Consider the following 13744-nt stretch of genomic DNA (forward strand, 5'->3'; position numbering starts at 1 on the left):
CAACTGTCAAAATTTAATTAAACTACGTAAAATAAATGTAAAAATATAAAAATATAAACGAGACAGTAAAACTTCACGTAGAAATCCTAGGTCCTATTGCGCATATAATAACGCACAAGATACCAACCAATACAAATAGCCGTTGCAAAAGCTGTAAACCGCATACCAGAGTAGTAATTAATTTTGCTAAACAACTTTGAGAACGATCTGTGAGCTAAAACTGTTGGCATCTGCATCGCACTTAAGTCCTCGAAATTCTGTGCCTGAGGTCTCAAAGAAGTGATAAGATTGAGATACGCTAAGTGACCAGCTTCCAATGCAGCCGCCACATCTCCATCAGCAAAAATATCCATGGCCCCCCATTCTACGTGTCTAAACTTAGCATCAGTCTCGTCATATCTCAGTTTAGTAAGAGTGACATAATCCCCACATCGTGGTATGAATATATCATTTATCATAGTTTCCTTGTAAAATGTTGGAGTACTTGCCTCCTCTCCAAATAATTTGACTAGTTGCGCAAGAACCTGCTCTTTGGAATCACCTGTATCATCTTCTCCGACCTTCAGATATCCAATCAGCGACGCATATCGGTCCATGCGACCTGTGGTAGACATCTGAGGACGCTCCATAGCCCAAAGTATAGGACCTTGCAAGCTTAAAATGTCTCCACTAAATCCTTGAGCTTGCCATATATTCTCTTCATACTGTATCAAAAACTTTTTAGCTGAGCCATGTTTCATAGCTTTTATTATCTCAGCTTGAGTGTCTGATAACAGTCGTTCTTCAACTCTAATATTATAAAGTTCATCTGGCCTTAAAGCCATAGCAAGAAGGTTGCATATGTAATCACTGTCACCTTTCATCGTTTCAAGGATAACTTCCTCATCAGAATAGGTTCGGATTTGCTTAATAGATTTAGTTCGGAGTGTGATATCAGCGATGCTTTGTTGCAAGATGTTGGCTAAACGTTTTCTGCAATATCCCAGGAGCTTTTCGCGGAACTTAGTGTTGTCGCCGTCTACATGGTTTCTAGAACTACTGGTTCTGTAGCACTGGTGTAGATAGAACAGCACAGATATTGTATCCGCTGAAGCTCCACAAACGAGTCTAACGATCGTCCTCATAGTGTCCTTCGAATTGGGGAACAAAAGACTGTCACATATATGTTTCTCCATGGAAGTTTGATCGTAATACAACAACCGTTTGGTTCCATGGTCCGTGCTGACTATGTTAATTTGAAAGACTTCTCTTACAATACTATCGAGAGAGTTTTGATATTGATTTAGCTCAAAACGTTCCCAGACATTTAAGTAATCGAAATTGTGGTAGCTGGTGATGCAGTTGGCTGTTTGTCCGTCGACGTGTTGGAAGAGTTTGTTGAGTGGTTTATCGGGGTAATGTGGCTCTATAATGTAGTCTGGGATAGGAATACTGAACATTTTGGAGTACATATCGATGTAGTGCCGAGTGACGTTATTAGCGACGTGCGTGTGTGGTGCCTTTATTACGTTACCTTCCTCGGAACTGTCATCTTCTATTCTCTCCTCCCGTTCCCCCAGAAACACAACATTGCACTTAGAGGCTTCGCGGACTGGCGCGGCCAAGTCGAGAACAACTATTGCCATGGTGTCTCCAAATTCGGTCTTAAGTTTATGTGCAGCCACGATGCCCGGCAGACTACATCCTAGAATAATAATATCAGCTTTGACATGCTTCTTTGGATACCTGCCGCCCCTATATTGATTATCACCCAGTTTCATAACCTGTGCTATTTATATGGGACAGGAACTTTTGTATATTTATTTAGAGATTGACTGTATTGGTTGGGACGATGGATTGGAAATCAAAAGTTGACATTTTAATAATGACAAAATAGTGTTTGACATATACCATATGGCAATGATAATATTGCAAAGGTTTATACAAAAACGGTTTACGTATTAAAATTCATTGATAAATTTTATAATATCATATTATAGTACTTATTTAAATTGATAAATTCCATTACGAATGATTTATTTATTCCAATGACATTCCTGTTGTTTATTTCTCCCACCCCAAGATTGACTGGATCAGTTCGACTTTGTGGCTTTTATTTTTTATATTCGTTATTTCTTTTCTGTAATTTTCTTTGGTGCAATAAAAAGTGTTGTATATTGAGATATAATCTTGGCGAGATATATTTCTTAAGTACCATTATGCAATCGAGATAGGCCAGTCGTCCGTGTTTGTCGCACATCGCGTGGGCCCATGGCCCCACTTCCCGAGGCACCCGCCCCGAACTTAGTTCCCGGAGGACACCGATATTTTCGAATATCATTAACGACATTGTATACTGACCGGACCCTCATTAGCCTTCATCTTTGACCACGCCCTTGATATTAGAAATAATTGGCCCCGACAGTTACTAAGTGACGGTCACAAATATGGTCTAGTATTTGCATAATCTATGACTTGTTATATCGCTACGTAATGCGCGTCACGGCCCCGCCCATGAGCTCACTTGTACAAGGTCACCACACAACTAGACACAGCCTTGTGTCACAAGCACAATATACATAGACACCTAGTTCTTGTAGACAAGACAAGCCTCACTTCTTGACTTTTTAATTTTATGGCTCCATCGTTTGGCCAAACGATGATTTTGCCAATGTCAAGGTTGAGAAAGACACTGTAATTATTACTAAGAATTATAATCGGTTAAAAATTCTACAGCGGCAATTGATCGGTGTCCAAGAGCAGGGGAAACCTAAAACAACACAGCATATAAAGTTAGTATTAACCTAGCTAGTATTAGTACCATTATTATAACTATGGTGAATATACCTTTAACCAATTGAGATGAGGCGAAATAAAAAACAAAACAGAAATAGGGAACAAGGGACATTGGAAGAGATTATGAATAAATATCATTGTTTTTAATAAATTTTGTCACAAGCACAATATACCTAGACACCTCGCATTACTTTAACATTTAAGTATCTGTCAAATAAGTTGATGTTGATGTTGAAGTATTCAGTAAATTTTAGAGCCTATAAATTATTTCACTTTCATTGACGCACTGGAGTCGCTGGAGGGCCAAAATATACATATTTTTTCGTGAAATTTTTAAATTTTCGATATTTTATTTTATCTATTTGATAATACCAGTAAAAGGTTGAACGTATCAGTAAAAAAAAAAGTACCGAGCCTATGGTTGAACTCGGGCCTACATACATAACAAACTTTTTGCGATTTAGATGAGAAACGTGACAAACAGACTTTTGCATTTATAATATTAGTACCATAGAATTAATAGGTACTCCTATAGGTTGTATGAGGTTCTTACTAAATTCATGATTAGTATGGATGGATGATTGACACGTCATGCGCGTCACAGCTCCACCTATGTCTCCAAGAAGGTCCTATCTGAGTAATTTATCTTACAAGTGTGGATTTTTGGAAGTATTCGCGTGGTGTTAGAAGAAATATTTTTGCCTAGCTACGCCCCAGGGCTTCACTCCCTTGCGAATAAAAAGTACCCAATGTGTTATTACAGGTACAGGTTTAGCCGTGTACACAATTTCATAACAATCCGTCCAGTAGATTTTGCGTGACAGAGTAACAACACATCTTTAGCATTTATTTATAATAGACAGATAACATAGATTGAAATATCCTGACCGTTACTAATTGGCTTGTAATGTTATGTAGTTACAGCCCCGAATTTTCGTAATCCGAGTGTAACACCCCGGGTTTGGGTGCATAAAAATTGCAACCACTTTTATTTTATCTTTTTTTTAAATAATGAATGAATGAATGATTTATTTGAACAACTCAACGTACACAAGCTTATTAACACCATGGAATTAGTAGGTACTCCGTTGTACGAAGTACTTATTAAATCCATGATTAACACATAAATAACAAATACATAAATAACATAAATAAAATAATGCACACTGAGCAAAAGCCTCCAGACACTCTTTCCATGCATCTTCCGTAATTAATTTTTAAGTTTTACGTGTCTATCTCTGTATCTGTCTGTGGCGTTGTAGCTCCCAAACGGATGATCGATTTTCGTTTAGTTCTTTTTTTGTGTCATAGATAATTTTATCCCGAGTGTTCTTAGCCATGAAAATCTGTTCAGCTGTTCAAAAGTTGTAGCGAAATGAATATCGTGTTTTTTTTTTAACTTGTATAGGAAATAAAAATAAAATTACAAAAATATGTAGTGGGTATGTAGGTGCGTTCTATTATTCATTAACACTAAGAGTTCACTAAAAGTTCTATTATCTATTAACACTAAGATTATGCTTACAATCACACCGAAACCTCGCTCACTTACCATTCCACTATCGGTCAAATAATTTCCAACCTTAAAATTATTGACTTTAGAATCAAAATCCATTGAAAAAACTGTGCCATTCAAGATCAAGTTCATCATTTAGATCCTATGCTTGCTTGTTGCATTCTTGCGGTTTTTTTTTTACTTTTAGTGCAAATCGTATTAAGGCGACGACGACTCTCATAGTCATTTCTTCTCTTGCAAATCCATCCATACAAATATTATATTACAAAGAGAAAAATAATAAAAATTTTGTATTTTTATTTTGAATATATATTTTGTGTGACAATTTTCAATAATTTTATTTTATTTATTCATTCAAATTTTGACATTTTTAATAATGATGTAAATTCGTCCTCCTAATTTTTAATATATGTATAAGATCTATATTTGTTAATTGACATCCTTGGAGAAAAGGCTGCGGTGAAGTTTGTTGCGCCGCTTCTTCTTCACCTACGCTTTGGAAGCCGGCAGTAGACTTAGTTTAAGTAATTTTGTTGACGTCAATAAGTGATGTATATCATCCTAAATTGAATAAAGAATTTTGAATTTGAAAACATTTGTATTTTTGTTTGTGTGAATGAATAAGCTCAAAAACTACTGGGCGGAATCTGATGGAATTTGACACAGAGATAGACGAAACCTATTGGAGTGACATAGGCTACATTTTTTCTTATAGTTTTACGCGAGCGACGGTCCTCTAGTTTTTAATAAAACTTATACTAATACACTTCAATGTTAATACACGATCAATCAAACGGTAAGACGACAGTGATGTAAAACTGAATGAAAAACTAGTTACAAAAATGTCACTTTTGCCACAAGATTTTGTATTGTCATTAGTGAGATCTTGTTGCATACAACGCGTGACAAACTATGTGTCTGCTGTAAACCGTTGAAGGGTCCCCTCGTTGGGAGCCGACTCTGGTTGCACCATCGTTAAATGCCGCAAGATCTCTCTTACTTAATGATTAAAAATGTCATTTTTGGAAAAAAAAAAACTTGTTGCTCAATTGTGGTCAGAAAAATAAATGTGGACAACTACATGTTTCCCATAGTCGCCTTTCTACTGTTGCGGTTCCATGATAAATATTTAACAAGTTTATTTGTTAGACAAATAAAAAAAAAACCTAACTTTCAATATTTCATAAATCGGTTCACCCGTTGATAAGCTACGGTATCCTGTACAGTACACAGACAAACACACACTTAGCGGTCAAACTTATACCACCCCTCTTTTTGCGTCGGGGGTTAAAAAATTAAAAGCTAACGAAATACTTAATTGGATATAAACGCGATAACATTTGCGATATTCTCAAGTTTCTCTAATACTGATGCAATATAGGATTAATTAACGTAATAATTATTTGTGATTGCGTCTGCCTGAGTTTCATGTTTATTGTTTATACATGAAAAACAAAATATAAAATCTGACGAAACACTTAAATGGACAACGCGATTAAAGTTAAGTGATAATCTCAAGAACCTACTTATCCCAAAACTGATGCAATATGGGATCAAGTAATATAAGATTTAGTTGGTTAGCATATGTTTTGCCAATATTTCTATTGATTGTGTATCAATGTTATCAAAACTACATCTGTTGAAACCACTGATTGTGAAGACGATACGCGTAGTGTTCCCAGCTATACTGCTAAAACAGTATTATACTGTTTTTCTCTAACTTTTTACTGTTGAACAATAGTATACAAAATACTGTTTTCAGACGCTCGTACAAATATTATTTAAAAATTTTGTTCGCTCAATCTCAGTGCAGAGCAGCGGCAAAATTACGCGTTGCCGTGTTCGTTAAAAACATTAAAATAAAATACTTCTATTTTTTTTTCTAAAATACTGTTTATTCATTTTGCTTCACAGACTTACTCGTGAATATACTTTATTTCCGATTTTAAAAAGTGTTGGCAATCCTTGATACGTGTTACCGACTTAATCCGCGTCTAAATCCGGTTCGGAAACCTGTAATTAGGTGATCTGAGAATACCAATAGGTTTCCAAACAAGAGATATCTCTTACACATTCCTTCTCCCTGATATAGTAATTTAACCTTTATTGTACGTAAATTCAACATTCCAAGCGATTTTCCTTTATTTCATTGCCAATACTGGTGTCAGAATTTTATTCAAATCGGTATATGACTAGAATTTTGCGATTACCCACCGTGTCCGCAGACGCAAGTGATCGCATACACACATAGTGAACTTGAACTGTCAACCAGTGTAGGTTTCCTCACGATGTTTTCCTTCACTGGAAGCATTTAGTGATCTATAAAAAGTGCTGTACATGAGTCAGATCGGTATACAGACACAGTGGCACGTGTAGGATTCGAACCTAGGACTTTTTACAGGCGGACGGTTTTAATTATGTTATAAAACTTTTTAGTTTTGTATAGCTTTTGACTAATGTAAAAGAATACTGAGACACTTCAAAAATAAACTCTGTCATACAAACATTTTAATTTATTTTAATATGTTAATATTCGTTATCAGCACGAAGAGCTCTAGAATTTAAAGGAATTTAAGCAGATATATTTTTGTTGTCACTATCGCTGTGTATTTTGTTAAAGATTTTGTGGTTTTCTTTCGAATAAACTCGGAGTCTGAGACTAAACAAAAAGGACTCGAAGATGTCATCTGGTGATCAGTCAAATGGATCAAGTCTACGTTCTCTCGCGGGGATCACTCCACTAAAAGGGCAAGATGGATATGCGATTTGGAAATTCCGAATGAATATGTATTTAAAACATGAAAATCTGTGGAATTGTAAGGGGAAATATGTTATAAAACTTTTTAGTTTTGTATAGCTTTTGACTAATGAAAAAGAATACTGAGACACTTCAAAAATAAACTCTGTCATACAAACATTTTAATTTCTTTTAATATCTCAATAAATCAATTGGCCACCACTATAAAAGAATAACAGACGGGTCATCCAGAAAACTTTATGTGGAGAATTTTATTACATTTGCTCCATAGATTTTCATTTGCACTAGAATTTTTTTACAAACTAATTGGTAATTTACAACTAAATAGGCCATTTGGATTTAATTGAACCAGGCTTGACATGATATACACAAACTAACTTAACTACCGCTATCTTAGACTGATTTATTCATACAATTTACGAGCGATAAATTATTCAATATCACTATGAATATACAAACTTGACTCCGTTCCTAATCAGCTGGTATTAGCAATATATATTTTTTAAATGTATATGACATTGAAGATTAAGTAGAAAATCCAATAGCGTTTACTTTCCTTGCTCAGGGTAAGTCCGGCAGTTCAGCGGAGACGAAGCGGTGTTGGTGTAATAGTTAAGATACCGGAGGATTGAAAGGTCCCAGGTTCGAATCCTACTCGTGTCATTAGCCACATGAATTTGTATACCAATCTGACTCATGTATAAGTACTTTTCATAGGCTACCACTTGCTTCCGGTGAAGGAAAACATCGTGTGCGCGCCACTGACTTTTAAATAAAAAGGCATACTTTGCGTTTTTTTGCGCAGGTTAAAGTTAACGTCAAAGTTGACTGTTGCAACGCACAGTAATTAGACCACAGAATAGATAAATAGTGCCTTATGCCCACTACCTATCTAGATAGGTAAATAATCTAATCATAATGTTTTCACTCGTATTTGTGTGAATGTTTAAAAAAACATTGTTATCTGTTGAAATTATCTACAAAATCGATCTTTGATGCAACAAATCATAGATCAGTGTTATCTCATTTATTCTATTGTTCACTGTGACTATTCTTATAACACTAGTCAAAATCGTGTGTCAATGGTTTTTCAATAGCAGTTCTTATTTACATATTCAGCACTTAATTGAAATACCTACTATTGATACTCCATTCGTTGACAGAATCAAAACCCAAATACTACATATCTTATCTGAATTGTCAATAACATTTAAGTGATACAAAGAAAAAAGTGGCTGATAGTGTAGTTGTAACAATACTTAACTTAAACACTCAATAAAAAAATTTACATGCAAACAAATTCACACAATTTGATAGAAAAAAAACATTGGCAACTTTTACACACAACAATATCATTTTAAGCACAGCAAAGCCACAGCTGAGCTGATTTTCAGCTAAATCGTCGCCTTAACAACTTCCCAGACTGGAATAGAAGCCGGCGCTTCGATGGTAGCTCGACGTGCGCCCGCGCACGTACGCCAGGCCGCGGTGCGCGTGCTCGTTGTTTGACGGCACGACATTTCCCCGTACCGTCATATATCATTGATCTATGGTATGAGTCACCTAGATAAGTGTCGTTACCATTGAAGAATGGACTAATGCTGTATAGTATTTGTTTGTATGTAAGAGACAGATCTGATGGTTCATAACTGAACAGATATTAACCGCCTGATTTCCAAACAGATGCTACAGGAATAAGAGAACCACGCTCGAGAGGGTGAAATCTCGCTGGAGAATGATTTAAAACAGAGGGAAAACACCGAAGATAGAAATATATATTCAAGAAATACAATTTTGAAAAGATTAATGTTACTCTTGCGTACGACGGAAATATAAACGTGCCTGGTCGTAACGGGGAAAATGATCTTTTTCTAAACGCCCAGTTTCAACCTCGATTTGAAACTTCGCGACTCGAACAAAGCCGGCTCCAGACTATCGCAGATCATTTCGCCCACCTGCTGCTACATTGCTGGTTTTTCATTGCGGTAAATAAAAGCACTCATACAAGCTACGCAATGTTCACGCATACGCATCGTGTAGAGCCTAAATAATAATGAAGTCCACGGTACAGACGTTACATAATGTGGAATCATTATGTTGTTATAATGTGAATGTTCGTTACCCGTCTTCAAATAAATAAAATAATAAATAAACAAAATAGTCATTTATTCCAGTAATCTTGGTTACAATATAAGGCTATTAGGTCTTCCCAGTGAGTAATCTAATGATATTCGTGATGGGAATGACCTGCTACTTCCTTAAAAGTATTACATAAAGACTACAATTGTGAATGTTAATTAAAAGAAATAAACAAAAAGGAACAAGGTTACGGTAGGAAATTAATGTGAGACCATAAGTGTGCATGTGTCAGTTGAGGTAAATATAATATATAGTGTGAGGAGCAGTTTGGTTTGCGATAATAGTGGTATGTGTGAATCGTAGCAGAATGATAATCAATATATATACTCGGGACTTGAAGTTATAACTTTATGTAGGTTTAGGTAATAAGTTTTCAATTTCATCATAAGTAAGTGTGTCCAAGTATTGTAACAAACTCTTTTTGCATTAAAATTAAACAAGGAATTTCCAATTTGTCACGATATTAATAAATAAATATATATATTATGACGAATCACACAGATCGAGCTAACCCCAAAGTAAGTTCGACACTTGTGTTATGGGATACTAACTCAACGATACTATATTTTATAACAAATACATATATAGATAAACATCCAAGACCCGGGCCAATCAGAAAAAGATCATTTTCCATCATGACCCGACCGGGGATCGAACCCAGGACCTCTCGGTTCAGTAGCAAGAACTTTGCCACTGTACCATCAAGGTCGTCAATATTCTTTTAAAATAATAATTCTTATACTTATATGTGCTTATATGGTAGGGGAGGCTTTGACCAGTAGTGAGACAACAATCAGCCAGAGTTCAAATTTGTTAAAATTTTTCACTTATTCGAAACATATATTTGTATTATTAAAAAGTAATATAAAACTCGTGTCGTTCCATACAAGCATAAATTTCGCCGTGTAGGCAGGACACGCATATATAATATTAGTGTGAATGTCAAAGGCCAAAGCATTTAATCAGAAATTAGACTTTTGTGTCTATCTGTCAAATAAGGGGTGACCATGTTTTATATGTATATTTTTTTATGTATCTCACATACAACAAACCTAAAACTCAAACCTAAAAATAAACAATAGCCTTGTATCACACAGAAAATGCTTTCAACAAAAAAGTTATAAAAATCGCAAATGATTAAAATTTCGACGACCTCGGTGGCGCAGTGGTAAAGTGCTTGCCTCTGAACCGAGATGTCCCAGGTTCGATCCCCGGTCGGATCATGATAGAAAATGATCTTTTTCTGATTGGCCCTGATCTTGGTTTATCTACCATTGAGATAGTATCACATAACACAAGTCTCGAACTTACTATGCGGCTAGCTTAATCTGTGTGATTTGTTCTAATATATTTATTTATATTTATATATTTTTTTTAAATCGTCTCGTCCCACACAACGGGCTCGCGCGTTGATCTTGTTTAAACTCGAGACCAACCCGCGTTGCGGACGCGCCGATTGCGATCATTTGCAACGTTACGATCGCTGTGTGTCATTTCGCGAGGTTAATGGCCGTAATGCCTGACTGTACGACAGTGTAATGTACGACTGTACGTACACTGTAATGTACAATTGTAATTGTAAGCATGTCTTTACGTATGATGTGTCACACTACACCACACTGCGGCGCTACGAAAGACTTCAACGCGCTTATTTCTGTATAGGACATAAAAAGTAATTATGTTTTTTGCAAAAATTAAATTTTTATCACAAACTTTTATTGTTGTCAGATCTATCTTATTGCAAAAACATATATGTGAAGCAAACCGTTGAGGAGTTCCCATGTCGAAAGCCAATACAGGGTGCACTACCGGGTCATGTTCATCATTGATTATTATTAACTTGTGTGTGAAATGGAGAAGGCAATGGCAAACCACTCCATTAATAATGCCAAGAAAGTTGTTGTGTGTGTTTCATTCCAAGTAATGACCACGAAGATGCTTCTTATTTCTAAAGAAGTCTCTTCTATCTAGTCTCTCTCTACCGACTACCGAGAGAGCCGAGAGAGGAAAAAGGAAAAAATGGAAAAAGAGCGTACTCGTGTATACTTTAAACTAAAAGCCACTAAGTAAAAGTTTCTTCTTGGATTCTCCAATTTGGGTCAGTTTTCCTTTTAGTGTAGAACTAACGAGTCGTCTCGGCTTCGCTCGGGTAAAACCATAATAAATTATACCTAAACCTGCCTCAGGAATCACAAAAAAAACCGCATCAAAATTCGTTTCGTAGTGTTATAGATACATACGTATGGTCGCATACGTACAGACAGCGGGAAGCGACTTTGTTTTATTATGTAGTGACACAAATACAATAACAATCACAACCGTATGGGGCAGATTATAAGAGCAGATTATTTCAATACACAGGCGCTCCTATTTATACAGGGTTACTGGTATCAAACGCAAAACCTCCTAAAGACTACTTGGGTACATCAAAACAAGCAACTTTTATTCTACGACTTTTCAGGATTCGTAGGTTTTTTTCATATTAAAAAAAATCTAATTTGCGATTCTACACATCTTAATTCTATGTAATAGCCGAGCAACACGAGACAGTACAGTAGCGTTATGTAGCGGAATCGAACATAGAGTTAACGTTTTATAGAAACGACATTAATTAAAACTGTTAATTAAAACTAAAAAAAGATTTTATTTTTTTTGTATTTATTATGTTTAGACAAAAGTCGTAGAACAAAAGATGTTAGTCTCTATGTACCTCATGCGCCTTTGGAAGGTTATGCGTTAGATACCAGTAACCCTGTATATGCAGAATAAAAACTATCATTAAATAAGATTTTATTGATTTTCCAAATATTCGCCATGATCAACGATGCGCATTCGGTGAAACCAGTTTTCATAGCACTTTTTCCAATCGGAAGGCAGTTTCTCCAAAACATGATTATTCAATTTTGAAGTGCTGTTATTATCTACCTTTGTTAATATAATATTCAGTACTAGCTTTTGCCCGTTGCTTCACCCGCGTCAATATCCCACGGGGACAGTTCAGAGATCTATCATTTCTTGCATTATTTGACGAATGTCGATTGGATAGAAGCTTGAAGAGGAACATACAAACTCAATATAACAGTTATCGTAGATATTAAATTAAATCGAAAAAGTGGAATAGGATTGAACAAATCTGAAATTTATTTTATGACCCGGTCGTATAGAATATTCCTAGTATTATATTCATTATAATAATAACGATGATACCTTAGGTTTAATCACCTTACATAATGTAAATCTACTCGTACCCAGGAAGAGCGGATACTCCAAACACAAGTACGTACATTATGTACTTAAAAGGACGCTCCCGCCACAATGTTGGTACCTTTTTGTAAGTGACTCAATGAATATGTTTCATTTTTCAACGGCTTCTTCTCGGGTTGAAAATCGATGTCCATGTAATCTTCACGGAAATTAAAACAAGTCGCTCGGTACCAAATCGGTGTCGCTCGGTGCTCAACTAATATTATAAAAGCGAAAGTAAGTTTGTTTATTACCTCTTCACGCAATAATTACTGAAATTTGGTACACGGTTAGAAAATAACCTATAATAACACATAGGGTTTTTATCCCGAAATTCCCACGGGAGCGAAGGCCCGGAGCGCAGCTAGTTATTAATAATTGTTAATTCCACCGTTACACCCTCCAAATATCGCGTCGTCGTTTCACCCGAAGTGTAAAAGCCTTGCATTTTCGTGATTGAGAGTGATTCTGCGTTTTCATATTGTGCAAAGACTTCTGGCAAACAAATGGTCGTGTACCACTCCGTATTAACAGATTTACTATTTTCTAATGGTACAATAGCCAGATAGCCATTTAAACCAAAAAACATGCGCCTATTTGCTTCAAAGTGCTATTTGCACGTGCAATTTTTATTGAGTTCGGCTCGTGTTGGAACATCCAAACTGTTAATTATTGCCTAGTTTCTGGGTCATAGTCATCATCATCATCACCCCATCATCATGGGGTGCCATCTTCCAATTGAAAAAAAAAAAACATTGTAAGAAGCAATAATGGTAAGCCGATCTGGCATGACAGGGACCAACACTGTTCAAATGAGTTTCTTTCGGCATTTCTTCTCAGCAGTGGTCGTTCCGAAATGTCAGTAGTTTGTAGCTTGTGAGAAATAACTATAAATATAAAGATTGTCGAGAAAAAGTGCCTGTGAAGGTCTAATTTCTGAATAAATGATTTGAATTTGATGTTTGGAGGTCAGCATACGGAAATCCTCACGGCTTTGGGCCGCTATTTTCAGTTATTTGTATCTAAGTCCGGTCCAATCCTTTATGTCATCAAACAACTTTCGTCGAAATTAAATAAATATTATAAATAAATAAATAAGCATAAATCCATTCATTACCTGTGTGTGGATTTAATACAAACAGCTTTTGATGAATCACGATTGTATTTTTTTTTTAATCATATTTTTGCACCAATCTACGCGAGCCTGTTTTTGATCTATTGACAAGTTGTGCGGTATCAAACGCGAACAAACTTTTTTTTGCCAAGTGCTCGTGTAATATCTTATGTATTCTCGTCATACTAATGCCCAAGGT

The 13744-nt window shown here is 35.8% G+C and overlaps 1 protein-coding gene across 1 annotated transcript; it reads right to left on the bottom strand.

The window, feature by feature from the left end:
* LOC128680546 (uncharacterized) lies at positions 1-1872 on the bottom strand. Its single transcript, XM_053763771.2, has one exon. It carries the CDS (start codon positions 1758-1760, stop codon positions 87-89), a length of 1674 nt encoding a protein of 557 aa, XP_053619746.1. The 5' UTR covers positions 1761-1872; the 3' UTR covers positions 1-86.
* Positions 1873-13744: the final 11872 nt, after the last annotated feature.

This window comes from Plodia interpunctella, chromosome 2, assembly GCF_027563975.2.
Source record: "Plodia interpunctella isolate USDA-ARS_2022_Savannah chromosome 2, ilPloInte3.2, whole genome shotgun sequence".
In the NCBI taxonomy this organism is placed as follows: Eukaryota; Metazoa; Arthropoda; class Insecta; order Lepidoptera; family Pyralidae; genus Plodia; species Plodia interpunctella.

What these genes read in the sequence shown, in the direction of transcription:
- LOC128680546 (XM_053763771.2), bottom strand. Translation starts at nt 1,760, where the DNA reads ATGAAACTGGGTGATAATCAATATAGGGGCGGCAGGTATCCAAAGAAG.